General features: G+C 41.1%; 1 protein-coding gene across 2 annotated transcripts; it reads right to left on the bottom strand.

Annotated features, from left to right (window-relative positions):
- Window positions 1-299: 299 nt before the first annotated feature.
- Window positions 300-27461, bottom strand: tfa (transferrin-a). Of its 2 annotated transcripts, XM_042338945.1 has the most exons (27): window positions 27307-27456; window positions 26005-26162; window positions 25026-25125; window positions 24481-24663; window positions 23169-23316; window positions 22418-22473; window positions 20806-20981; window positions 19983-20136; window positions 19086-19222; window positions 18029-18125; window positions 17046-17087; window positions 16637-16801; window positions 16315-16465; window positions 15581-15645; window positions 14612-14796; window positions 13450-13642; window positions 12432-12463; window positions 7483-7594; window positions 6519-6655; window positions 5296-5392; window positions 4696-4740; window positions 3982-4140; window positions 3225-3378; window positions 2836-2900; window positions 2316-2500; window positions 993-1185; window positions 300-397 (listed from the first exon to the last, which is right to left on the bottom strand). In XM_042338945.1, exons 1-27 carry the CDS (start codon window positions 27344-27346, stop codon window positions 366-368), a joined length of 3261 nt encoding a protein of 1086 aa, XP_042194879.1. In that variant the 5' UTR covers window positions 27347-27456; the 3' UTR covers window positions 300-365.

Below are 27461 nucleotides of genomic sequence, written 5' to 3'. Positions count from 1 at the left end.
GAAGTAAAACGGGCTGAGCCGCTCCCGTTAACCCGGGAAAGGAAACTTTATTTCGCACGAAGTGGGGGAGAAGCGGAGACAACCCCCCGAACGCCGTCTCGGTGCGAGCGTCGGGGGGGTCGACGGCATTCGGCTGATCGCCTGTCGGACCGTTGGACTTGATACGGGGAACGGCGTTGGATGGACGTCCGTCAGGGTGGGCAGCGATCCAACGGCGGCAGCGACAACAACAACAACAACAACAACAACAACAGCAGCAACAGCAACAACAACAACAACAGCAGCAGCAGCAGCAATCCAAACCCCTGGCTGTGATCCGGCCGCCAAAGAGGGTCATCGCGGTCAGACGCGCCGGACCAATCCGATCATTGCCCGATATCGCAGAGGGCAGACAAATCTACAATGGAAAAAAAGTAAAGCATTTTAAGACGGGACAACACGGGACGTTCTCCCATCTCGTTGCATTCGGAAGGCGGCCTCGGTCCCGGCTTCCTTTTGGTCTTTGTCTTCATGTGGCAACTCACTCCCTCCTTTCCCCTCGTTCAAGGGCGATTTTCGAGGCGTACCTCTTTGATCTGTGCTTTCGGTCACCTTTCACCTGCCCTCTCCCAACCCCTTCCCACTCCCCCACAGCTCGTGTACACCCACAGATATTGTCAAACATTTTGAGACATCCTGTAGTAAGTGGTGCTATGGTGAATAAAAGTGTAAGTTGCATTGTATTTATTCAGAAACATTAATCGGAATGACTACTCGCCACTCTATCCTTCTCAACTCTTCAACTCTGAAACACATTTTGCAGCACGAGCCACACTGACCAAAGATGATTTTTAAACTGTCCAACAAGTATCTGGCATGGAAAGTGATTCTGACACTGTGCAGAGATTCTAGGTTATGACTCTTCCACTATCCTCCTTCTGTTACATAATATGCACAACACCGCTGGCTTCTTTCTACCTTGACAGAAACCCATGGTTGTATGTGTAATTTACCAGGAGAGCTGCAGGCATTCAGACTTTCTGTAGCTCTTATGAAGTTTTCAGTCAGGAACGCTCTATAGTCTGTGGTGGGAATTTCAGTCAGACACTGAGTGGAGTCGCTGAAGAGCAGATGTTTCCCATTAAACTGAGAAGAGTTGAACATGGCGAAGGACATTTCTTCAGTTCCACCACGACCGTGTTTCACCTGCAGCGAAAAATAACAGATTAGTGCAAGAAACAAAAAACACACAGCTCACCAAACACAAGTGGTTTATATCAGCACGAGGACAGGGTGGGCAAGTGGACAAGTTATTGATATCAAAGACATGATGCACTAAAGGAGTTCTAATACGTTGAAATGTTCCTGTTATGGTGACATCCCCCTACGCTCACTCACTTCTCTTTACAGGGGTGAAAATGACTTTATTTGGTCAGGGCAAGCACAATGTACTGGCAATGAGGTTCAGATGATGACAAGACCCTCATTCATTTGAGATCTTTTACAACACCAACTCTACTGACTTTCCATTTCATTAAGAAACACCTCACCCCTCTCTATTTGGACATATTTCCTGGTATTTGCCTAAGTTACACAACACTGAACCAGATCTGGCATTCTTCTTGTCCTGCTTGACAGACAATTTAAAAGTATTGTATTTTCGCCCACAAGATACAGTCAATCCACTTCACAATATATTCTGTGATGCACTTTGAGACATCTCAATGACCTGATAAGGTGCTATATCAAATATAGGATCATTATTATTATTTCAAGTTTACTTCATAGAACCATAGAATTATACAGCAAAGAAGGAAGCTATTTGGCCCGTCGTGTCTGTGCCAGCTCTTTGAAAAGAGCTATCCAATTCAATCCCACTCCCCTGCACTCTCCCCATGAGGCATGCAAACTTGTCCTCCTCAAGTTTTTGTAAACTTTTAAATATCTTATATACCTGTATAAGCATCTTTCTGCTTTGAGACTGATGGATACATCACTGGAATCCACAATTGATTCATCCACTGATTTTCAGTCTATTCCTGCTCTCTACCTGCTCCACCTGTTATTTAACTTCTCCAGGGACCAGGTAGATTACCATCTAGATACATCTTTAGTGCAAATGAGCATCTACCATCCCAGAGCATAGCACTTGCTATAGATTTTTATGCAGTAGCTAAATAACCTTGTCCATGGTTTACGTTAAGAGGAGCTGACTTGTTAGTGGTTCCCTCTTGAAATGGTGAGATTTCAAATCTATTCATTTCCATTTCAAACAGTCGCTGGTAATAGTCAGATACACACGCAATACCTGAACTACACTGCACCACACCACTCACCTGCTGCTCCTTCAGAAACTGCAGGACGGACTCCCTGGCCTCCGGCCGAGTCATGACAGTTAACCTTTGGATCTCTGTGAAGTGGCAGCTCTTGTAATCAGTCACAGCAGCCTGAGAACCGTTAGTGCAGAGCAGCCTATAATGGCTGGATAGCAGCCCCCGAGCCCAGTCTTCCTTTGATGTACCTTCAACATGAAACAGTAAAAAATAGCCTCAAATGTTTCCTTTTAAGTACCTATCTAATTCCCTTTTCAAAGTTGTTATTGAATCTGTTTCCACAACGTCCCACAAACAGTCATGAATGACCAATTTTATCTGGGGGATTGCTGACCAGGACACTGGGAGATCTCTTCAAATCTTTACTTGCCGAGTGTTTCTTCTATTTCTCTCTTGATCGTCTCTCCCACTCTTTGTCTATGAGCTGCTGAAGTAGCTGAGTGCATATTCTTACCTAATTACCTCCCCTTGTCAGCCAGTCCTCACCACCACAGTGACACAACAGAGCTGAGATCACACTTACCGTCGGTGTTCTCAAAGACAGTTGTATGTTTCAGAAAAGAGACATCTCCCTTTTCCACTAGACACCTGAAGGAAGGTTAAAGGGAGTTATTTCTGGACCCATTTCACATTGATACTAACAACAATAACCATAACATCTTGCATTTATATAGTGCCCTTCATGGTGAACAGTGTCTCGGAGCGCTTACCAGTGGCAGAGCCAAACACATCTCAAACAAACACCCACATCTCAACACTAACATATAGAAGATTGTGATGAAATTACACTCATTTCATTGTTTTTTTCAAAAGTTGATGAAACTTTGAACATGTTGCTCTATACTAGAGTTAGCAATAAAATCTTATAGCTCAGGTATAGATAATATGCTCCATGCTGTGTGTGCAACCTACCTGAAGGCACCACTGTAACCAGCGTACTGCTCCATGGAGGTTGTGGCACATTTATCTTTGGTGGGATCAGTAGGATCCCTTTGACCCACACACAGAGAGCACAGTGTGGAAGCTGGCTTTGCCCCCGGGACACAGCTTTCACCAAAATATGTTCCTGGATCCAAAGAGAAAGAAAGTCAGTGGACAATAACATGAAGCTCACTTAACCTGACCAGGCACATTCATTGGCACCCACTGGTACCCTCATCCTAGCTACACTCGCTGAGAACAATGTTGACTGATGGCTAAGTGGGCTATCACACAAACACGGCTGTTACGAATATTTTTATTAAATTCACTTTTTTTCTCATTACTTAGCATTCCAGGGCTAAGTTCCGGTGAAATGCAAGGTGAGGGAATGCTGACAGTTCCGGTCACGAGTGCAACTGCTACCAGAGTCTTAGCACTCATTATATCGTAAAGCAAAGCACTATGTTATTTATAGCCAGTGCTTCTGGAATCGGTTAATATATTCTGGCTACCTCATATACTGTCCTGCGTAGCCACCACCTTAACGTACAGTAACCATCCCAAGCCTATTGGTCTAAGTGTGGATTTTAAACGATTTATAGATTCAGACGATGACATCCTTCAACCATCAAGACTGGATCTTGAAGGATATTAACTTTACCGACTTTCCATTTCTTTAAGAAACCACAGACTGATGTTTTCCCTCCAGTAATGAAGGATTAAACATTCACTGTGTGAAACCACCCACCGTTATAAGGGTCACAGGAAGTGGTCTTGTTCTCTGCCAGCAGCAGCCCCATTGCGACATTCCAGGCAGTCCGTCTCAGCGCAGGGAAACATGCTTTCTTGCCCTTTAGGGTGTCCCAGGTCAGGGTCGGGTCTTTCACAAGAGCCACCATGTAGACATCTAGAAGAAAAACACAGCAATGTTTTGTTGAGCAAATCAACTTTTAGCACTCCCGGATCAGATGTCATCACTTCTCCACTGACTCATTACACCCTTCCAGGACTGATACCAAGATTTAGCACAAGATGCAAAATAAAGCTCCCCCACATTGCCCCAGCAAGCACTCTGCTGTGCCATTGAATGGCTGGGCAAATGTTTGCGAGAAGAGCGTGTGGCAGGAGGATTGCTTGTTCACCAGGGAAACATTGCTGTTTGGATTTATATCAGTGCTACATAATCTGTGTCCTCTCCAGCACTTTGGAACGTCTTCCCGACATGAAAGGCACTGTACGAATGTAATTTGTTGTTGTTGCCCTGTACCTCGATTTCCCTTTAACAAATAGTGCAAGAACATAACATAAACACAACTGTGAACTTTTAAACAAAATGCGACTATCAAAATCTAGCAGTCTATTGAAACATTCAGAGTAAAGTGAACCAGGTTCACTGCACCAAGGAATACAGTATTCCATATCACTTCCTGAAGACAAATCTTTTATAAAATGTGAAACGTACTTGGGTCGCCATGTGCCTCTCCATCTCTGCACGGAGTAAGGTTTTCTATAGATGAAAATAACAAGAGCAAGATTTACACACATATTTTACTGATCTCACATAGCCAGTTCTAGGCTGGAATCTAATCAAGAGGTTCAAACAGTTTGTGACAAATATCAGGGAGTGAGTTACAGACAAGAATCTAATTAGCTTCAGACAGCTCAGAGAGGTTAAATTCAGAGAGATTCAGACACCTTACAACAGATTTTGGAAATGAGTTACTGACTGGAATCTATCGAATCAAGAGGTTGAGGGGTTGATAATAGAATAACAGGTAGCTGGTGAATTCTAGGCTCCTTTCTCCAAAACCAGTATGTACCATGTAATCACACTGTTATCTACTAAATTTGCTAAGAAACAAACACCTCCACCATTGTATTAAAACAATTCAAATTACCACAGGACTGCTCCAATAAGGAGGCATAATGGTGGTTTGTGAATAGCTTAAATGAGGTGAGTTTGGATCAGTATCGAACCACATTCCCTGTTACAGTGTTAATTCAGTGAGCTGACAGATACAATACAGAGAGAGGACTTAGTCTCACTGAAGGTCACGCTTACCTGTATCATAATACTCGGCCATGACTGGCACAAGGCCGCATTTCCCTGCAGCGTAGATGTTTGAAGAGAAAAGAACAACAGCGTCCGCTTCAGCTAACTGAAAATAAATGAAAGATGGTGTTTACTCCATGTTGACTCTACGTGGCCCTAGCTTGTTCACTTTGGTTTACCCAGTTCTCTTTGTCATATTTACTTCTCATCCTTCACTTAGCTACCATCTATCTTTTCTCTCCTGACATATCTTCACTATATATCTTTAAATGACGTTGTCTTTCAGCTTTTGCCTGACCCCTACCCCCACCCTCTCGCTCGATTTTATTTTTCTAGCAGAGCAGAAGACTCCAGTTGAACAAGACTGTACTGTCTTCCTCAGATTCATTTAATATCTCAGTCACTGACTCGTCGCTTGCCAGGGTCAAAGTTACCCAAACAACAGGTACCATATACCACTTTTCCCACAATTAAATCTATCTCCTCACACACTCATTATTTTCAACATAAACTCCAAAACCCAGTGAAGAAAAAGAGCCTTTGGTATAACCACCTCCCAGCTTACCAACGTCATGTCGTGCTGGGTAAGGAGAGGAAATCCCAGTCCCTAACCTCTGTAGAGTTTTTTGTGTGAACTTTCACTGGACTGGGTACAGAACAGTCTCTACTGATATCCATTCACTTGACATCCATTCAGCTGGAGCAGGTTTGGGAAAGCCAAGCTCTATCCCACATTTTACTGTACTTCACAAGACTGCTCTAATTTACCCCAAATCACAATTAAATTCAGACAAGTCTTGGTGAATGGTAATTTTACAGTTGTACAGCAGAGGGAACTCTTCTGAGTTCAGCCACAGAGAGAAGGAAGGTTTCATTTGTTCTGTATCTAACCTGTGCAGCATCTGATCTGGGAATACTTTGTACAAACACTAGATCCCCAAAAAGAGGAAAAGCAAAGTATTCTACATCTCATTACTGATACATCTCATGGTTCGTAACAGGGCAACAGATTGATCTGAAGTGAGGGAATAAATGATAAATAATCTGATTGATGCATCACCTCATCAGCACCATCGAAATGTCGGAAAGTGCTTCACATGCTTTGCTGTAAGATGCGGTGACTGTGCACTTATGGAACAAGTTCTATTTGCAGTTTCTCTCGAGACTGAGGGGCTGAACTGTTGCTCTGGTGTGTGTGTGGGTGCACCATTATCTGAGGTCGTGCAGCCTACCTTTATCTTTTGGATGCATTCATGGTTGGAGCCAGCCTGGACACAGTCAGCTGATGGCCAACGACTGCATTTGTCATGTTCCTGCTGGCTGCGAGTGCACCATCGGATCCTGCCCTTGTAGGCAGAGCTAATCTCACCTGAAAAACAGAACCAGTATCTGTGTGTCACCCACATTTTCTGTTTGATTCTGGTCTTCCTTCCCACCGGCATCAACACAACGAACACGTCGTTCCCGCACTGAGCACACAGCACACAGGGGCTAGGAGGCATGTGATATATGCATTAGCCTGAAAGGTCCCTCAACTTCCCCTCTCGGAAAAGGCTTTACTTCGCACAAGGCGTGTTGCTATTGACCCCAGCTCGGGTTTGAAATTCTGTACACTGTCCAACGCCTTGGGACGCCTTCCCGACGTGAAAGGCGCTGTACAAATATAATCGTGTTGTTGTTGTTGTTGCTGGCAGTTTCAATCTGATTGACAGGGGCTAAGTTAGTGCCGGGTTTGGAAGGGGGGTGGGGACGGAAGGGACTAAAAGAAACAAGTGCACGTTAAAAAAAACACGTGCACCCAGTATCATGCTGCATAGTTTCTGGCTGGGATATTGTTAGCACACAATGGAGATATCAAAGAAATCAAAAGTTGAATGGAATAATGTTTTGGATATACAGCACCAAGGAGATCCAGACTCTAAAGAGAGAGTATTGACAGGAAAGGACTTCTGTCGAAGTAACCATTTCTCAACACTACATCTCAATCCTCTCCAGCACGGATCTAACCTCAGCACAATCTGCTTTCAAATTTGGAATACGTTTCACTGTCTATTAATCTTATTCTCTGAGCCTATGCCAGAAAAAAAAATTAACATTTCATAGTTGAATAATCACATAACACTTTGTTTCAAAAATGGAGAGGATAAAGAATGAAAAATGGTTACATTTTAAAAACATAATAAAAAAGATACTTACAAAAAATTCCCAAGAGCAGAGGTGTGAAGAGTAAATGCATCTTTGGAGTGAAAAGTCTGTCACAACCAGCCCAGAATAAGGTTATGACAACCCTCTGCATCTCGTCTTCTGATTAGCCTTTATAAAGTTCAGAACTGGCAGTAACATTGACCTCCGGCTGTTTACATTATCTTTCTCAAGAGGAATTACGGACAAACTTCTGCAATTCAAATTTTGGAAAACCCTCAAGAAGTGACAAGGACATTTCATGATTTTTGTTTATTTTAAAGTTACCGTCATTTACATGAATAAACCACTTGTAATGGTAAATTGTGTAATGCTGTTCAGAAACCTGCTCAAATAGCATTTTATTTCAACACCTTTCCTGCTTATAAATTTACCTTTTAACATTTCTCTCACATTTCCTTCACCTTTTATCACTGAAAATGGTTACTTCTCAAAACTAGATGTTGTGTTGAGAAGTGATTACTTTGACAAAAGTCCTTTCCTTACAATGCTCTCTTAAATACAATTCTATTTGCTTCAAAGAGGAAACATTTGTACTTCTCGTTAAAGAAAATAAACAGTTTCTAATGCATTTGCAAGTGTAATGTGACAGAAGACTGGGCAGCTTAGGATTTAATAATTGAGACAGGCCAACATGCTTTTCTCTTTGTTTATTGATACCTGAATAGTTTGGATCAGGTGAGTAAAATTAACACTATATTTCTTTTTAGTAAAGTAAGACCGATGCCACTGAACACCTCAGTTTAACCTGATGTGAATGCAGTCGTAAGCTTCTCTTTATCATAAGATCACAGGAAGGTTTGGATGAGGAAGGCCCTTCCTTCTATTCGATCTCATCCTCCCGCCACAGCATTGAGCAGCATCCTGCCCTCAAACACCCATCCTGTCAACTTGCTCCAGTCATTAATTATTCCCTGGGGAAAGAAATGCTTTTTGATGTCTGTCCTTTAATCGCCCTTTACCACCCTACCCTAATATCATCAATGAGCACCTCTACATAGACTATCAGCAGGAAAACACCTCTACATAGTTAAGAATTAGAAAGGAGCACCCCTTTCTAGCCTGATATTAGTAGTGAGCTTTCTGCAGAGATTCATTCTGTCAGTCATTATCTCCATGTATACTGACATCATTGAGTACTTTTGCAAGGGATAATATTAACAATGAGCCATGGAGAGGGCAGGGATATGCAAGCCCCAGTCAGCTGGGCAGAAGGTGCCAACTGAGGAGTTCAGGCAGGAATGCTGAGCAGCTCTATATAGCCTGATGCCACTGTAGTACTGAGTAACTCTTTCTAACAAATATTTTGAAATATGATTTGAATGAGGTATGATAAGTAAGTTAGAGTATGTCAGAGCTGGTGACAAAATAATTCATACAGTAATAGCAGATCACTGAAAATAAATTGGATGATTTGTTCACATATGCAACTGATTTTGAATGCTTTAAGAGCCCAGTATAATCTCAGCCCAGAACATAGAGCCCAGAATCAGATCCAGTCACAATGTGGCACTCAGCCACCACCAGTTGCCTGCTTTCCAGCACTGCCACATGATGAAGCAATATGCCTGTCAGCATCCATTTAGCTTAATAGTTAGCACACATTAGGAAATTCTGTCCTGCTGACATTATTAATTTATTTCAACCATGTCAAGGTTCGGTTTGCTCTGGGAATGGATTGGCAGAACACTGTGGTGTGGCAATACATTGTGCAGCAGGTCAAGGAAAATTTTCCTTTTTTTGCAATACAGTGAGCTCATTATCAGAACACTAACAAAGACTAGGTTTGTCCTGACATTCAGGCTTTCCTCTCCGCTTCACAGGACTGTGCTTATACAGCTTCTTGTCATACACGTCAGCCTGGCTCAATTGGTAGCATGCTTGCCTCGGAGTCAAAATATTGTGGTTTCAAGCCCCACATTGGGAAATTGAACTCGTAGCCCAGGCTGCCACTCCAATGCAGTGCTGGGGTGTATTGGAGGTGTTCCTTTTTTGGGTGTGATGTTAATTAAGCATAATTAATCTTAGTGAGCCAATCTGAGTAAAGATGTGGCAGCCGCACAGAGTGGCAGAGCAAAGGTTTGCATTTATACCTTAGTGTAAGGCTATAAGAACTTAAAATGTCCTATAATTTCAAATTAATAATAATTGTAGGAAATTCTTAAATTCAGTCTTGATTTAATTGTAATTTGCTGTTATAGTAGTTGGAAGTTACAGTAGTTATTTTTTTAAGAACTGTAGAAAATTGGCTTCCAAATTTATAAACTTAATTTAAGAGTTTACCCCAATTGTATGTGATGTTAAATGTCAGGACAAAATAGTCTTACGGAGTAAGACTAGGGAGATTTAGGGCGCTCATTTGGGAAAATACAGTTCAAGAAATTTGCTAAAAATGGATACAATGACTTAATGGCTTCAATGAAGAATTAGTTAATTGGCAACTGTCTAAGTAGATACATAGTGGTAAGTGCTCAGACTGCATTGGACCCATCTAATGTCGTGCTGCACAGTAACATGAGTTCAGAATTACAAACAAACCTTTGGATGGCTGCAAACCACTTGCTGTATGAAGGCAATCTATACTTTGGGTTAATTTGTGCTTTAGTCTGTCTCCAATCAGTTCTGTCTGGAACAAATGCTTGTTCTCTGAATCCAATTAAAAGAAGATTGAAATCTCCTTCATAACGTCTATTGATCTCACAGAACAATTATACAGAACTGGCTCATTTGGCAGCACTCTTACCTCTAAATCAGAGGTTTGTGGGTTCAACTCTACATCAGGACTCTGAGCTCACAGTCTGACCTCCAATACTGTATTGTGGAAGCACTGCAATGTTGGAGGTGCTGTACTTCGAATGAGATGTTAAACCAAGTGTTAAACTCTGTGTGTTCCATGCCTTTGTCACCTCTCGGCTGGACTACTCTAACGCCCTCCTCGGTGGTCTCCCATCCCCCACCATCCATAAAAACCAAATCATCCAAAACTCTGCCGCCTGCATTCTCACCCGCACCAAACTCCACCCCCCGATCACCCCAGTCCGTGCCAGACTGCACTGGCTGCCTATTCCAGAGAGGATCGATTTCAAGATCCTCACCCTTGTATTCAAATCCCTCCACTCCTCTGCACCCCCCTACCTCTCTGACCTCCTCTCTCCTCAAAACAGCATCCGTTGCTTTTGATCCTCCGGGTCTGACGTCCTCCTCATCCCGAGTCCTCCGCTCCACCCTCAGTGGCCGTGCCTTCAGCCACTATGCCCCGAAGCTCTGGAATTCCCTTCCTCACTCCCTTCGCCTCGCCTCCTCTCTTCCTACTTTCAGGTCCCTTCTGAAGACCTTTCTTTTCGGCCGCGCCTTTGGTCACCTTCCTCCCCTTCCCCCTGGCTCGGCCCCGGGATTCCTTATTGTGAAGCGCTCTGAGACGCCGTCCGGCGTGGAGGGCGCAATATAAATCCAATTTATTGTTGTTGTTGTTAAAAGATCCATAACACTACTTGAAAAAAGAAGGAAGCTTCTCCCAGTGTTCTGGCCAATAAACCCCCGGATAAAATTAGGCATTCACTTCATGGCTGTTTGTGGGATATTACCTTCATAAATTGGCTGCCTCATTCGTCTACAAATACAGTCACCACACTTTGCAAATAAATTCTATGAAGTGCCTTGAGACATTTCAATGATGTTATAAGTCAATGATGAATGGCAAATGCAAGGATTACTATTGTTATTATATACTGCTCTGTTCAGTTTTTGCATTAATTGAAATCTTCAATGACCAATTTACAAGGAAAGATGTCCTTGAGAGTATGATAGGGTTATTTGGGAAATGCCCAACTCATATATACTTTGTAATTTCGTACATTTTTTGGAGCAATGGGACCAAGTATTTGAATCCACAATGTGTGAAATCTCTAAACTTTCTGCACCAGGAATGTATACAATTGTTAACAGTTTTCACTGTGGCTCATATAAATCCAAGCCTCATAGGGCTGAAATGCCGGTTGTTGTTACGTGTAGTGACTTTAGCAATGTGGGATCAGAGTCTGACATCATCAAGGCCATAAAACACATGGCCAACCAGAATGTCAGCTCAATAGTGAGGCGTTGTCTTTCCGATTGTTAGAGGAATGAGCTATGACAATTAGACACACGAGGGCTTTTCAGTGTTGAGACAAAATCTCACAGAGAGGACATCATAAAGCTGCATTCAATTTTAAATGGGATTGAAAGAGTAAACCCAGATGAATATTTCAGTATGCAACAGGACAATATAACAAGAGAATGTGAGTTTAGAGTTGCAAAGAGTAATTTCAGACACCAGGAAGTTTTTCTTTATTCAGAGGATAATCAATAGATGGGAACAAACTACCAGGAAGGCTGGCTGAGACTAGGTCACAGGTATTCTGGAAAGACTAAATCAGATGAACCAAAAGACACTCTTCATCCAAACTAATCTGTGATCTTGTAGTCTGGATCATGATCAAATAGTCTGCCACTGACTCACACGTGAACCTTGGGCCAGTACAAGAGGGCTCCCAGCCAATTTGAAACAACCTTGACCCAGAATAAGCCATCACTTTCTGGAGAGATGGGAGAGAAGAATCAGACAGGAAAATATCCCTCCAAATAATCGTAAAATGTTATCAAAAATTGTACTCAGAAAATAGCAAACTGACACTGAAATTACTGAGGAATGAGTTTATTTAATACAAAATAATCCTTGCATTTGATATAGCACTTTGCACGTCTTCTAGATGTCTCAAAGAGCTTAATAACAAAGGAAAGCAGAATCAAGCCCCTACTGCTCTATTTCTACAGTAGACAGATATGCACAGCTGGTCACATGTGAAACATTGACTCAACGCAGGGAAATAGTTTAGGCCATCGAAGATCAGTTACAAGCAATTGAAAGTTGCAGTTCAGGTGGTATGGAAATCCTTCAATGGTTAGCAGCTGTTAAATGAGCAAGCTTCAAGAAGCTCTGGAATAAAGAAACAAGAATAATATTACAACATAGTTCTGATTCTTATAATAATCAGCATCAGTAAGATACTTTTTTGATGTAATGCACTGTTAACTGACTCCCTCATAATGAGCAGATATAAAAGATTCGGGGGATAGCACATTGAATCCCATCAAAGTCCCATCAAAAAGGAAAACCCTGACTAGTATTGTTTAATCAAAGCAGGAAAAGAGCATAATAATATCTTACAAGAGCTTATTTGGCTGTTTTTGATAATTCTCCAAACATTTCCAGTCACAGAAGTAATTTCTGATAATGGGGAATTCAATCAATTACAAGACCAAGACTCAAAGTTAAATATTACATTGCTCTCTATGAAGACTCGGTGGTGGGGTGGGTAAATGTCATCAAAACCTCATCTGAGTGTTGTGTTGGTTAAGCTTGTTGTTCTTTCACCACCAGGTTTCACCACCAGCTTTGGTGAAGTAAAGGATTTTTTAATAGCTTGTTCACTGTAATAGCTTGGCACGAAATGCATGTGGCAAATTCAACCTAGTTGCTGATGGGAATGCACTGAGAGCACAAGTTTGTTTATCATCTAGCATTAAATGGCAGAGAGATCATCAGTATGTTGGTGCTGGGTACAGAAAGATGACAAGTGCTGCAGGAGAATTTTTTTAGGTTAAGTTTAAGATATCTTCTTGGGGCATCCAATCCATGCTGTACCTATGTAGGAAGTGTTTGGCGGACCACTACAAGGCAAATGTACTCAGCATTTAATGTATCTTGATAGGGCAGCACCTCGCATCCCACATATGATATGGAAATCTACGATGCAGCAATATGGAGGGAGCTTTAATCCTCACTTTATCTGTCCTATGGGTTGTTGTTCTAATAATGCACGCAGAGTTTACATTCTTCAGTCCTTTCTTCTTGAAAGCACAAAAGTACCCATATAACAGATCCTATAACAATCCATTTTGTGCAATATTGCTAATATTTACCAGAAGGTTGGCAGGAGTTCAAGCCTTCCATTGCCTTTACGTATTGAGGACCCAGGAACGATTTGTAGTCCTTGGCAAAAACTTCAACCAGACACTGAGTGGAGTCCTTGAAGAGCAAGTCCTTCCCAGAAAACTGAGAAGACTTGAACATGGAGAAAGTTTTTTCTTCAGTTCCACCGCGACCATGTTTCATCTGTATTTAGAAACAACAGTTTACTGCAAGAAACACACAGCCCACAGCTCACCCTAAAGATGTATTTTGCATTCGTCAGATTCCATTATTTGAATACTCCCATGATTTCGACAATCCTCATCTAACATCTTCGATCCCAATCTCTCTCATGACAGTGAAAACTGGATATCGGTAACAATGGTAGCTCAGGTTAAATTCCTGTTATAGCTGACCCGAGGTGGAATGGTGGTAAAACGTAAGAGTTGGCCTCATTGCTTCCGAGCTTCTGATGGGAAAAATCAGTCAGGGAAGCCATGCCTTTGCTTCACACATACTGCTGGATATTGGTTGAGGGCAAGGACGAGCTATTATACTTTAAAATCAGATCTCTTGTTTTTGATTCGCTGGGCTGGAGAATTAAACTATAGTAGAATTATTAGTTATTAAATTAGTAATGCACCAAAAAGTTGGACTTTTCAGTTATAGGAAAAGAAACATAGATGTTTGGGTTTAATGTGTTCTTTGTCCCCCTTCCAATTTTCTACTCTTCAATCCTGAAGGCGTTGATTCATGCTGGGGGAGAATTCTAAGGACTCCAGTAAGCATATGGCAAAGTGTCCAAGTGGCCATGCTTCACGTATAGCCTGGACAGTGATTGGTGTAGGTTATTTGATCATCGAGTTGATCACAGCCAAATTCAACCCTGTCACAGACATGCATTTATAGTTGGGTCACTGGATTAGGAGGAGGAAACCTGGCTAATTTTGTACCTCTCAAACCTGAACACTAAAAGACCAATTGTAGTCTCTACTGTTGTCCCAAATCAGCTAACTCAGCACAGGACAAGGGTGAATCCCAGGCGGTGCTTTCACTGAAGGGGTCCTTTATTGGGACCTTCATCCAAGGTGTGCCCTAAGTCTTTACCATCCACTAATGAAACAAGTAACAGCCATATTAGATAATTAACAAGAAATGCCTTCAAACACTCACTTGTTGGGCCTTCAGCATACGGAGAACAGCCTTTCGACTCTCTGGTCGCGAAATGACAGCGTGCGCTGGAACTTTAGCCAAATAACAGGTTTTATAATCAGCAATTGATTTCACACTGCCATCTGAACAGAGCAGAGCATAGTCCTTAGATTTGAGTTGCCGGTTCCAATCTGCTTTCCCATTGCCTGTGAATGAAAATTATTTCAATAATTATTATGGCCTGGAAAAAGGGTGAGGTTGAATATTTTTCAAGGGAATCATAATCTGTACCAAACAAACATGAGAGTGCTACTTAATTACTTAGCTCATGTTTAACATGAACAAGGTAACCCAATAATAATAATAATAATAATAATAATAATAATCCTTGCATTTGATTTTGCTCCTTATCTTGTTGCTGAGATGTCTCAAAGCGCTTCACAGTAATTATTATAAAGTGCATTGACTATGTATTTTGTGGGCGTAACACGGTAGTCAATTGCACACAGCAGTGTCCCACAGCCAATCGTGGATTGTGTGACCAAATTGTTTCTTTTTGTGTGTTAGTTTTGATTCGCCAATCGACTAACAACCATGTTCCTACTTACTGCTATACAAACAGAGGTAAGGAAAGTTGCCTAAGGTTTCGCCCCACCCAGGAAGCCAACCCAGATCCTGTCGCTTGTGAGACGAGCGTGCTAACTACTATGCTACAGAACTCCAATCTTAAGCAATGGCAGTTAGATGCCATGTGCAAGAAGCCTTGTGTAATGAGCCGTGAGTAAACTTGGAGTTGTCTCTCTGTGGCATTTTTTGGGGCAAACCGGGTGTCTGACACAGGCGGAAACCCATCACCATACTTTACAAGTATCCAAACCAAGCTGAGATTTCTATGCATGCATTTCACTCAGTGGCATGGGTACACTGCTATGAGGAGGGAACAATGCCTCAACATCTGGACCACTGTTAAAAGTGGCACTCCTTACATACCATCAGTGTTCTCAGTGACAGTTGTGTGCTTTACAAAAGCAACATCACCAGCTTCTACCAAGCACCTGAAAGACATTTAAACAGGCACATTCATCCATTGAGAAATCAGCCTGCAAATTACTTCACAAAATGACAAAATAGCCACTTCGCCAACAGATAAAGGAAATCATTTCTTCATGAACAGTAGGACCTGATTTTACCTGATGGCAACTCATACATACCTGTTGCTTGTTCTTGTTTTGCACTACATGCAAAATAAGAACAAGCAACTTTAGACATGTGTAAATAGATCCATTAGTAAAGGTCGACTATTCCTAAAACTAAATTAGGAATTGTTTATCAAAAATTGTGACAATTCAAGTAAAGTAGCCGTGAGTCAAAGAAATTAGGCAGAGAGATGGGGAAAGTGAAAAAGAAAGAGAAGTGACAGAGTCGGAAAGAGTGAGTGTAAAAGATGGTTATCTCACACACTCAGAGCAGAGGCTAAAGTCACATATACATAGGAACATAGCAACAGGAGTGGCCATTCAGTCCTTCGAGCCTGTTCCACCTGTCCCACGCAAGGCAAAGGTAAAGGGTATCAAATGTTCTGCTTCTCTTGGGCTTAGAGAGAGTGGAACCAACTATTAATTCTCACATTTGGAGTTCAAGAATGACACAGGGACCAGTTAGGAAATTTAAATACATTAGAAATAGGTGGAATATAATTACAAAACGGAAAGTAAGCACTGTACCTGAAAGCGCCACTGTAACCAGAGTACTCCTCATTGCTGCTGCCAGCACATTTGTCAGTATGTTGTAAACCTACTCTTCGTCCCACACACAGAGAACACAGTTTGGATGTAACATCAGCCCCAGGAGCACAACTTTCACTGAAGTACGTTGCTGTATGAAAAAGAAAAGGAGTCTAACTTTCCCGCTCAATGATATTATTTGAAAGCAGCACACAGTGGATTATTCCTTCTCATAGCCTCCTCCTATGGTCTAAAACAAAAGTATAGAGAGATGGAGGAGCCATTTTAAAAAAGACAAGTGAGAATTTAAAAATACACCTACAGTTGAAAATTTCACAGGGCTTGATGGCTTTTTTCTGGACCAGATATCCCATGGGAACATTCCACCCAGCGGAACGACCAATCCCAGTGTGACATGACTTCTTGCCCTTCAGAAGATCCAGTCGCAGGGAGCGATCTTTTACCACAGCCACAGAGTAGTAAGAGGCTGTAATGAGAAAATAGCACAGACAATATTTACTTTATAAATTCTAACATTTCTTCCAATCCTTCCTATCCAGGACGATGTACAAACTCTACACTTATCAATCAGCTCATATCTAACAAGGGCGAAAGGTATTCTAAATTTGTGCCTTTACTTGATTTTCCTCATGTTCAGATTGCATCCTTTCCTCAACACCATTTCAGCACTGTAATCTATGTGCAATAGATGTATTAAAGTAAGCACTTACGTGTCAATGTAGCTCCTATTTCAGGGTTGCACATTGTAGCATCTGTGGATGGAAAGTAAAAACGTTAAACCTAATTTGCATAGAAATGGCTGCGCTGGACAGGCTCAGTGATCAACTGATGACTATACTCCTTGGGGGTAAGGTACTCAACAACTTGCATTTATATAGCGCCCCTTACACAGGGTAGCATCCCAGAGGCTTATCTTAATTAGGGTCTCTAGTGTGATGTGCTTGGCAATGGAATGTTAGAATCGAGTCAATCCTCTGCAGTGGTCCAATTCCTGAGCCACGCAAGTCTGCGGTATTCCAGAGGGTTCTTGATGACAGACTAGCCAGACTGGCTCATTAGTGGGACTTGGAAGGGCAGGGATTCTTCTAACTCAGCTTCTGTTAACCCTGCAAGCCAAAGCCCTAACACGCAGGGTGTTCCTAGCTGGACAAGCAGTGGGAAACTTACCAGTTAGTGCTTTCAATAGCAAGCCATGTGGTTTTGGATGGTTTGACTCCAGCATTTCCCCAATTGTATTCTCTGGTGTGCCTAAGCCCCCACCCTTGTCAACCTGTGTCTCCAGAATTAAGTAACCAGGTGTGTCCTCTGGGGAGAGGGTATGCATTCCATTCCAAACACAGGAATTTCCACATGTGGATGGTGTACATGGAACTCTCAGTCTCGTTCCATGTCATTCTGTGTACACACTGATTCTAATCACACTGTAAGCACATAGATTCCAGTCATACTGTACATGCACAGACCCCAGCGCACTAAATGCACCCAGACTCCAATCATACTGCATATGCACAAAGTCCAGTCACACTGTATAAATGCAAGCTCAAAGTCACACTGAATGCACATAGACTCCAGTCACACTATCTGCAAACAAACCTTTGTCATACTATACACACAGTGTAGATGCACACTAAAATGATATATCATATACCTAATCATGTTAATAATAATATGAAACTTTCTCAAGGATACCTACTTTTACCATAGTATTCTCCCATAACTGGAACCAGACCACATTTTCCTGCAACATAGACCAGTCCACCATCCAGGCTTACAGCATCAGCTTCTCGTAACTGCAACAAATAGGTTTATTAGCATTCTCTCCATAGCAAGACAAATTATGCAGTATTGTTCTCTCTCCCAATTCTTAACCACCTATCTGTCCATCCATCCAGTCCCTTCCAGTTCCGTCCTATCCCATCCCATCTCACCCATCCCAACTAATCCATCTATCTAATCCATCCATAGCAGCTAAACCGTGCACTTCTCATTACTGTTATCACTTGTCTCCCAGCTTGTGCCAATGCTTTAGATGCAGTTGGCCATTATTTATATGTAAGCCCTAGAGTGAGTGTTAGTAGACTCTTATACAGCAAGGGTATCAAAGTCAAGCCCACTACTAAGCTTACTCAACATCTATACTTTCTAACAAAAGACTGGGAGCCTGGGAACTGGATATACTGTGTGACTGTGGCTTGGACTGTCAATGATTGGAAGTGGGAATCTTGCCTAATTTTTTTCTCTCCAACCTAGCAAACCGTGTCCAAATACCAAACTGAGACCAGCTAATTCAACACAGATAATTTTGAATCATTAATTTTCTGGTCAGTATGGCCAAAGATTAAAAATCATTCATGCGATTGACTGGATGGTTCAGTGGGTTATTTACTATCCTCTCAAGTCTGGGACATGGTGGGATGACACTTTAATTTCTTTGACAATTACTAGAATTCTAAATGATTTTGAAGAGTGGGGACCCCATTGTTAATGAGTTGAGGTCACAGAATAAAATCTCTAAACCATGTTAATCATAAACCAGTACTGAACTGGTAATCAAACTCAGAGAAAGGCTTGTGTCAGAATAGGAATTGTTCTGAATCCCACCCAAATTATATCTAACCAGTAGTGGTTATAGCTAATCCAAAAAAATCAGTAACTCTTCTACCCGCTAACAATGAACCTCCTTAGTTTGATATGCAACACCAATCACTTTAAGAACCTTTTTCTGAAATTATACTGAAAGCAACACGTACCGTGATCTTTTTGATGCAATCATCAGCGGACACTCCAGCAATACAGTCGACACCCACCCACCTGTCACACTTCCTTTGATCGAGTTGACCGATGGTGCACCAGCGGATTTTGCTTTTAGCAGTGGTCTTTATTTCATCTGGAGCAAAAAAATTCAAAAACCAGGTTTGTCGTCTGCAGACTAAACTCAACATTTGCTTACCCCAAACAAAAGCCTCCTTTAAAGACCGTCTGGAATGTGTGAACAGGTGGAGACCCATGCACACATAGTCCCATATCAGGATCAACCTCAACCCATTTGTACAGTATTACGAGTTACACCTTTGAAGTGAATTCATTCACGTGTGATGGGGCCATTTATATAGCGCCTTTCACATCAGAAGAACATACCAAGGATTTTCACTAGAGCTGTGGGTTAGAGGCAAGAGGGGTATGGATAAGGGATGGAAATGGGAGGGTGATCAAACAACAACAGCAACTCGCACTTATATAGTGCCCTCCACGCAGGGTAGCATCTCAGAGCGCTTTGAGCAACCAAAGGCATGATCAAAGAGGAAGATCTTGAGACGGGCCTTGAACAAGGCAAGGGATGAAGTGAGATGGAGGGGCTCCGGGTTGAAGTTCCAAAGGGTAAGGGCAGAAAGGCTGAAGGCCCAACTTCCGATGGTAGAGGAGGCAGAGCATGGGACATGAAGCACGCCAGAGCCTGCCGAGCAGAAGGAGCGGACAGGTTGGTAATGTCAAAATAGTAAACCTCTAAATGGTAGTTACTGTTGGACTGAGGGGGCTGCTGCCTAGAACCGCATTCATGGCAAATCTTAATCAGATGTGGGCAAGGAGTTCGGGCCTTTTCTCTTTGGCGAAAGAAGACGTTAATATGATCTTGAACAAATTTCTACCTCGTCTAAGAGCTGCTATAGCCTTTACATATTCAGAACCAAGATACATTCGGTAGTCAATGCCTTTGGGGAGATGAATCAAGCTTTGTACTGAGTCTTTGAAGAGCAGGTCCTTCTTTTTATACTTAGATGATTCAAAAAGTTGAAAAGATTTCTGTGAAATACAAAATAATGCAAAACATTAAAGATCAACATTGAAGAGTAATTTCCTGTAACATGGAGATCTAACAAAATAGACTTGTATGGTAAATTTAGGCTCAATTGGGTTTAGAATACAAAGTTCATTAGGGTTAATGTGTTCATTAACGTTATGCTAAATGAAGCACATGATGGCAACGTTTAAGCTAAGACTAATGAAACAGAATGAAAAAAACACTTTTGCAATTAGATTAAAAGATAATGAATAAGACAGTAAAAGGTTTCATAACTCAGGCACACAACCTCTTTTACTTTCAACAAATTTTGCGCTGTTTTCTTAGTTTTAGCAAGAATCCCACGTCTATGAGAGCACAGACAGGGTACTTCTTGATGAACCTGCTTGTAAAGTGAAATGAAATCACATTTGCACATAGTTACTCTACCACAGAAAAGGCTTTGCTGATAGAATGGAGGTCAGCACACTGATATTAAAATAGTAGAAGGACTAGCCCAGTAATCCTCCATTTGACCTCGGAGACCTGGTGCTCAATGAAGAGTGAAAAACAACAACAAAATTACATTTGTATAGCGCCTTACATGTTGGGAGGACGTCCCAAGGCACTGGACAGTCCGAGTTTCGGACTCTAACTCAATTCTCCAGGTTCTATTCACCACTTTATTGTACCTGAGCTATGGAAAGGAATCTCCAAATATCCTCAATCAGCTGAGCATCTGCAGCAGTTTTACTTCTGGCCACAACTGCATGAGCTGGCACTCTAGCCAAGTGGCAAAGTTTGTAATCGTCAACACTCCTTCTTGTTTTGTCTAAGCACAGCAACTCGTAGCTTTGCTTTACTGATTCTGCAAACATAAAGACAAAAAAGGCATTAACAGGTAGGTGTCAAACAGTATAAATCAATACATGATCAATATGAGGAGATGTAAAAGTCATTGATAGTAATTGGGAAACAAGGTGGGTTGGATATTGACTGAAACACAATGATTTCCTGACACTGAGGTCTCATAAAATAGAGACATTCTTGGACAACACGACAATGAGTTGCATTTATATTGAGCTGTTTACCGAACATCTCAAAGTGCTTTACAAGAACGGTGCCAGACACCAAGCAGGGAATGTGAAGGAAAGGGAAAGGATGGAAGAGGGATGTAACCGTAGACTGTAAGATGTGTGCAGTGGCATTTTGAATCAGTTGGACTTTGTGAACAGTGGAGCTGGGGAGATGGACGAGGAGTACATTGCATGATGTAGCTAGGAACCAAGGATGGTTTCTGACTTGTCCATGTTTAGTTGCAGAAAGTAGGTGCTTATCCAGGCCTGAGAGCAGAGCAGACCCTCTAGATTATGTGTGGGGAGGAAAGAAAATATAACCTCAGTTATAAAGGAAAATCTGTTTTTAAGTGCTTTAAATCGCTGGTCTGTTTAGACATTCTATACTTATTTTTCTTTTACTTTTTCATTGTTTTTCTATGCGATGCAACAATTTTAATAATAATAATAACAATCCTCGCATTTGATATAGCGCTTTTCACGTCTTCTAGACGTCTCAAAGTGCTTCACAGAATATACTGTAAAGTGAATTGACTATATATTTATAGGCAAAATGCAGCAGCCAAATTACGCACAGCCGTGTCCCACAAACAGTCGTGGATTGAAGTGACCAATTTATTATTGTTTTTTTCTTGAGGGATTATTATCAGGCATGTGGATGTTAAATTATTCCTGATGTTAAATTAGATATTAAGAATCTACTTTTCTTTACAAGTTTGATTAGTTATTTCATGTGGCACATGGAACACAACAAACTTCACATTTCGAGAAAGGGAAAAGAGATCCCGATTCCCATTCATTCAAATGCCCATCTTTACAAAGCACGTCATTTAAATGCCTTAATCCTGGCTACCTAGTAACCCTTCCTGTAAATGTACCAGGAATAAAGCCATTAACTAAAGGTCACATAAAGATTAGAACAACACAGGTTTGATTCCTCATCCTGATAACTGATCTCATCCTACTCAGTAGAAGGATATTATGAATTAGGTTGCACCAGAGCTGTGAGTGCTTTCCTTTATCTTTAATTAAGGGTTTACATTTGGTTAAAACGTTTTAATCCAGAAATTGACCCATTCAGCAGCAAAACAGCCTACATTCCTCTGAACTTAATCTTGATAAAAAGCTACATACAGTCACTTCCCTACCCAACTAAGGTCCCATTATTTGGCAGGTACATTTGTTGTGAGATACTGTATTCGGTAATAATTTCCATCCATTGACTTACGTGGTACTGTGGTATGTTTCACAAAGGCCACCTGTCCAGCATCTTCTTTCAAACATCTGTAAAACAATAAGCATTACCGTCACTTTGACTGAAAACACAATCCTCATCGTTAACACAGAGACGACAGGGTAAGTGAGATTGTCCATCGAGGCCTGTTAGTTCTGAGGGGCCAGGAGTTGATGAAATGTTGCTGGATTCTAGAATTGGTGGTAGAGTTAAGGGCATATATATCCCGAGATATATAACTGTCCGCTCTAGAAAAGTTGACCTAGTCCTATGCTGCTCTTTTTGTTCCACACCTTGAATCCACATCTGGCAAAAGTTTCTTTACATTCCCCCAAAAGAGCAATGGGAAACGTGACAATCTTAAATGAAAAACATGCCTTACTTCCAGCTTGAGCTAGCTACTATGCAAAATCTCTGAACCATGTTGGCCTTTTCCGGAAGGTCTGTGAAGTGAAGCCTTTGCAAATTGTGCTTGGCCAGAGGGGAGATGGGCTTGATGGACCAAAGGACCTTTCTTCTATATAAAAAAATCCTAAACTGCGGTTGTTTGTAACTATGTTTTAGGAAGAGGCCCTGATGGTAATAATCTCTCTGTTCTTATCCTTTGCAAACTCCTCAAAAATCCAATTTTCACTAATGTGATGAATGACTGTCCAGTTTAATCAGAAACGTAAACCAGCATCAAGATATCTACTTGCTACTTTGTAGGTGTGATTAATGATTAAACACAAAGTAGAATACTTACCGAAAAGCTCCAGAATAATCGTAGTAGGGTTCAACGTGGGAGCGCTTGCAGTGGTTTTCCTGGAGTCCTATGCACAATTGACAGAGCTTTGGAAATGCTTTTTTGTCTGCACCAGGTACACAGCTGGCAGAAAAGAAATCTTGCATCACTGAAAATAAAGTGGGGGTGGGCATATTATAACCATTCAGTGTTACACAGACAAGATTCAATAACTCGCTTAACACCACAATTGTATGCAACGAGGACTTAAACTCATTGTAATTGTTTTTAATTATTCATATGTTTTAAAACAACATCAGCAACAAATTACATTTGTATAGCGCCTTTCACGTCGGGAAAACGTCCCAAGGTGCTGGACAGTCAGGGATTTTGACCCAAGCAAGGGGTTGGAATCAGGAAGGGTAAAGGGCAGGGAGGGTAGGGGTAGGAGAGTGGCCAAAGGCACGGTCAAAGAGGAGGGTCTTGAGACGTAGGAGGCAAGATAGGGAGCAAGTCAAAGGGACTGTGGGATGGAGTTCCAAAAGGGTGGGGGCAGAGAGGCTGAAGATCCGACCGCCAATGGTGGGGTGGAACGGGCGAGGGATGTGGAGCAGGACGGAGCCTGCTGAGCGGAGGGAGCTAACCCTGGGCTTAGCAGGTCACAGAGGTAGGAAGGAGCAAGTCCATGAAAGGCTTTGAAGGTGAGGATGAGGATTTTGTACTCTATCGTCTGGGGCATGGGAAACCAGTGGAGCTGGGCGAGGGTGGGGGAGATAGAGTCACAGAGCCTGGTGTGGGAGAGGACCCCTTTGAAAGTAGATTCTTGTTTGTATCAATGGATGATGTGTAATGCATTCTTGGAGCCACTTCCACTGTTTAAGCTAAACGTAATAAGCGTCCATTTCTACATTATGTAATCAATAAGAAAATCTATTTCTGACCTCTGATTCAGAAAGAGAGAGAGAGATGAGTATACATGTGTATATTTTGGAAACAATTTAAGAATGACTCTTTGTGTAAGTGTGGGTATTCGTTTCTAGAAGCCTAGATACATAGAACAACGCTTTTGGATATCTGGAGGTACTTGATTCCACTGAGTTTTATTACACCTACTGGCTGATAAACCTTATTGTGTGTAGGATAAAAACTGATTGTTGAATGCATGCATTGAGATCGGAGACAAGACAGTTTTGAGCAATGTGCTGATATCTGCAAGTTGACATTTCTCTCACTTCTCAGCTGTATTCAGAGTTTTACAGAGGGGCCAATATTGACTGTGCGTTGAGCAGAGACTGTCACATGTGCAGAAAAAAATAAGCAAGCAGTATCTTACCTCTTTCAATTGGCTGATCTGCTTCCCATTGTGTCAGGTTATGTTCCAGAATGGTTCCCACAGGGATGTTCCATCCAGCAGACTTCCCCAGGCCAGTGTGGCAGGACTTCTTCCTTGCTAATTCATGGAACATGAATCCACTGCCCTTCTTTACCACTGCCACAGCGTAGTAACAGGATTCACCTTTCACAAAGAGTATACATTAGTTACAGAGCTGTTAGTGTTTTACAGCTCTGGCCTGCAGAGAATGTTTTAAGAATCAAATATTGTAACCCTATGTTAAGTGGGTGCAATGCATTGATCTGTAATCCAGTTTTTTTTTAGGTGTAAAAGAGGTTTGTGGCTGGAGGGCAAAATAAAGGGCAAAATGAAGTGTTAAATATGATATATGTCACTCACTCTTTAAGCTTACAGACAATAAATGTCTGATTGGCAGTGGTAAAAAAAGTAATTTGAAAAGAAGGTGAATATCTAATTTATCTGGAGGAGAAATGCTAGCACTCCAATTATGTGTTTCTTTACATTAATTTTTGTTAAGGTTTTACCTGTGATGTTTTCTGCTATGATTGGTTTCAGGTTTGTCGGTGAAAGACCAGCTTTGTAAATATCTCCTCCATCCACAGTAATAGCATCTGCCACACCAGTCTGAAATGAGATATATCAGTGTCAGTACAAAAAAAAATATTGCACACTATCACTAAAACAGGATCCTCTTTAAAGAAGCAGAATAGTTCTCATTGCTCCAATAAGTTTCTTTATAGACAGTCTGGATTGAAGGGAAAAAACTATTTACACTTTACAAATACATTTGCCCATATTCCTCATGCTGGTCTTGGTGCAACTACCCTCAAAACCTCATTCAAATGGCCAATATTCATATGCGTCTGAGTACCAGCAGACTATCTGATCATAGAGGAAGAGCCATCTCTCACAAAAACTGTATGAATCTATTTAAACTCCATCAACATTTGGGCAATTGGAGAGGCGACAACTCCTTCGATTGGAAGCATTCTGTTCCAGTTACTGTATAGTTTACCTTAAAACAGCAACTGAACCAATCTCTGACTCCAGTACAAACTGAGAAGCATCAAAAGCACATAAATCTGTTCCATTGGAATGAAGATATGTTAAAGTTGAGTAATATTTCCAACTACTAAAAGCAAACAAAAGCTTAACGGCAATGCTGGTGCCAGAGCACTACTTTTTGTAATAATCTTGTGGTGCAGTTTTTGTAGTTAATAACTTCACTTAAGATAAAATGCTGTACTGTTTTTACAGATTCGATTGGTAATAAGAATGGCATCATTCCCATCTCCTGAACAGATAATCACTTCACCCAAGATGATAATCCACTGACAAAGGTCGGGTTCCCAACCCCCCATAAGGAGTAATAATATCCCTCAAAATATACGGTATCAAATATTGTAAAGAATTCACATAATTTTTCCAATTTTCTAATTAGATTGTTGGCCCACATTCTCAGATGACTTTCTAATGCTTCAGTACCAGCAAATGAACACTTACCGCAATGTCAGTCAGACACATGGACACACTCTGCCTCTCCACACATGAAAAGCTGAAATGTTGTGTTGCCATGCTCTTTTTCAAATCCTCACATTTTTTTGTTTCTTGTGCAGAGGTTGTGCACCATCTAATTGTCGGGTCCACAGCACTGGAAAGGGCTGGGAAACAAGACAGATAGCATCACGTCTCATGTGTTGGCAATTATAACAAGCATAAAAAGGAAGGGATTATACAGGAAAGAAAACATGGATTATGCAAGGAGGGACACTGTCCCGTAAAACTAAAGTACAGGACCTAACTCCAAGAATGCAGCAGCTCTTAATGATGAACAGTGAAGATGCTGTTTTTGTTCCTCACATTACCTTGTGAAAACTGTTTTACTGATGAACAACACGGTATTTGTGAAACCTAGATTCTGCTGTTTCCCAAATACAAGACAATAAGAGCTGTGTCCAACAGGTGCTGGTAGCAGGCAAATTGCACAATATAAAGAGAACAATTTGATTAATAAATGCAGCATTAGTCAAGTTCTTCTGTACAGTGGCAGATCAATTTGTGCAAGGTTGCTGAAAAACAGAAATACGCAGCTGGTACAGATTGGGCAAACTACTTACAGAAATGTCATTTGTAAGAACTGAGGTGCTTTGAACATATACCTTATGTGTTAACACACATACAACAACAACAACAAAATTACATTTATAGAGCATCTTTCACGTCGGGAGGACATCCCAAGGCCAAAATATCTTAAATAAATAATACAGTTAAATTGTCATTATCTCAGAATTCTGAATTTGATATTATGTATTTGTCTATAATAATCATCAGCAAACCTTAGGGTTAAAATGTACTGGAATCATATGATAACCGGTGAAATAAAATACTCCTTGCTTTGTCACTCTAACAGGAAATTAATCTTCATTTGCAGAATATATTGCTTGGAACTAGTTTTTTTTAGGAGAAATCAATATTGGATAATAGTAACATCTAAAAATGTTTAAAATCAAGATTTGGTTAATCATTGTTTGCTGATGTTCACTGTGAAGAGAATTCTACAAACTGGTAACCCATTAAGTAGCCTCTTCTGGTTAATAATTTAATTTACATTTTTTTATTTTCAATTACACTCAGACTCAGAGTCTTTATACATTTTTAAATAAAATTCTACTGCTTATTTGTCCTGCTGTGTCATTGATCTCACTGATTTGCTCCACACATTTGTTAAATAATTGAAAGTTTTAACATATTCTCCTGTTTGGAAGAAAAAGTCTAGCCTTAAAACAATGAAAAAAGAATACTTACAAATAATTCCCAAGAACAGAGCTGTATAGGTCAAATACATCTTGTGTTCCTGTGATACTGGAGGAATAGAGAAGAAGGGCTTGTGTCACAACTAGCCCAGACAAGGTTGTGACAAACTCTTTTCAACTTCTTCTGCCCTTTATAAAGCTTAGAAA

The sequence above is a fragment of the Callorhinchus milii genome, unplaced genomic scaffold (assembly GCF_018977255.1).
Source record: "Callorhinchus milii isolate IMCB2004 unplaced genomic scaffold, IMCB_Cmil_1.0 Scaffold11, whole genome shotgun sequence".
Classification (NCBI taxonomy): Eukaryota; Metazoa; Chordata; class Chondrichthyes; order Chimaeriformes; family Callorhinchidae; genus Callorhinchus; species Callorhinchus milii.
The sequence above is the reverse complement of the archived record's forward strand: the minus strand, read 5'-3'. Positions and strand labels throughout refer to the sequence as shown.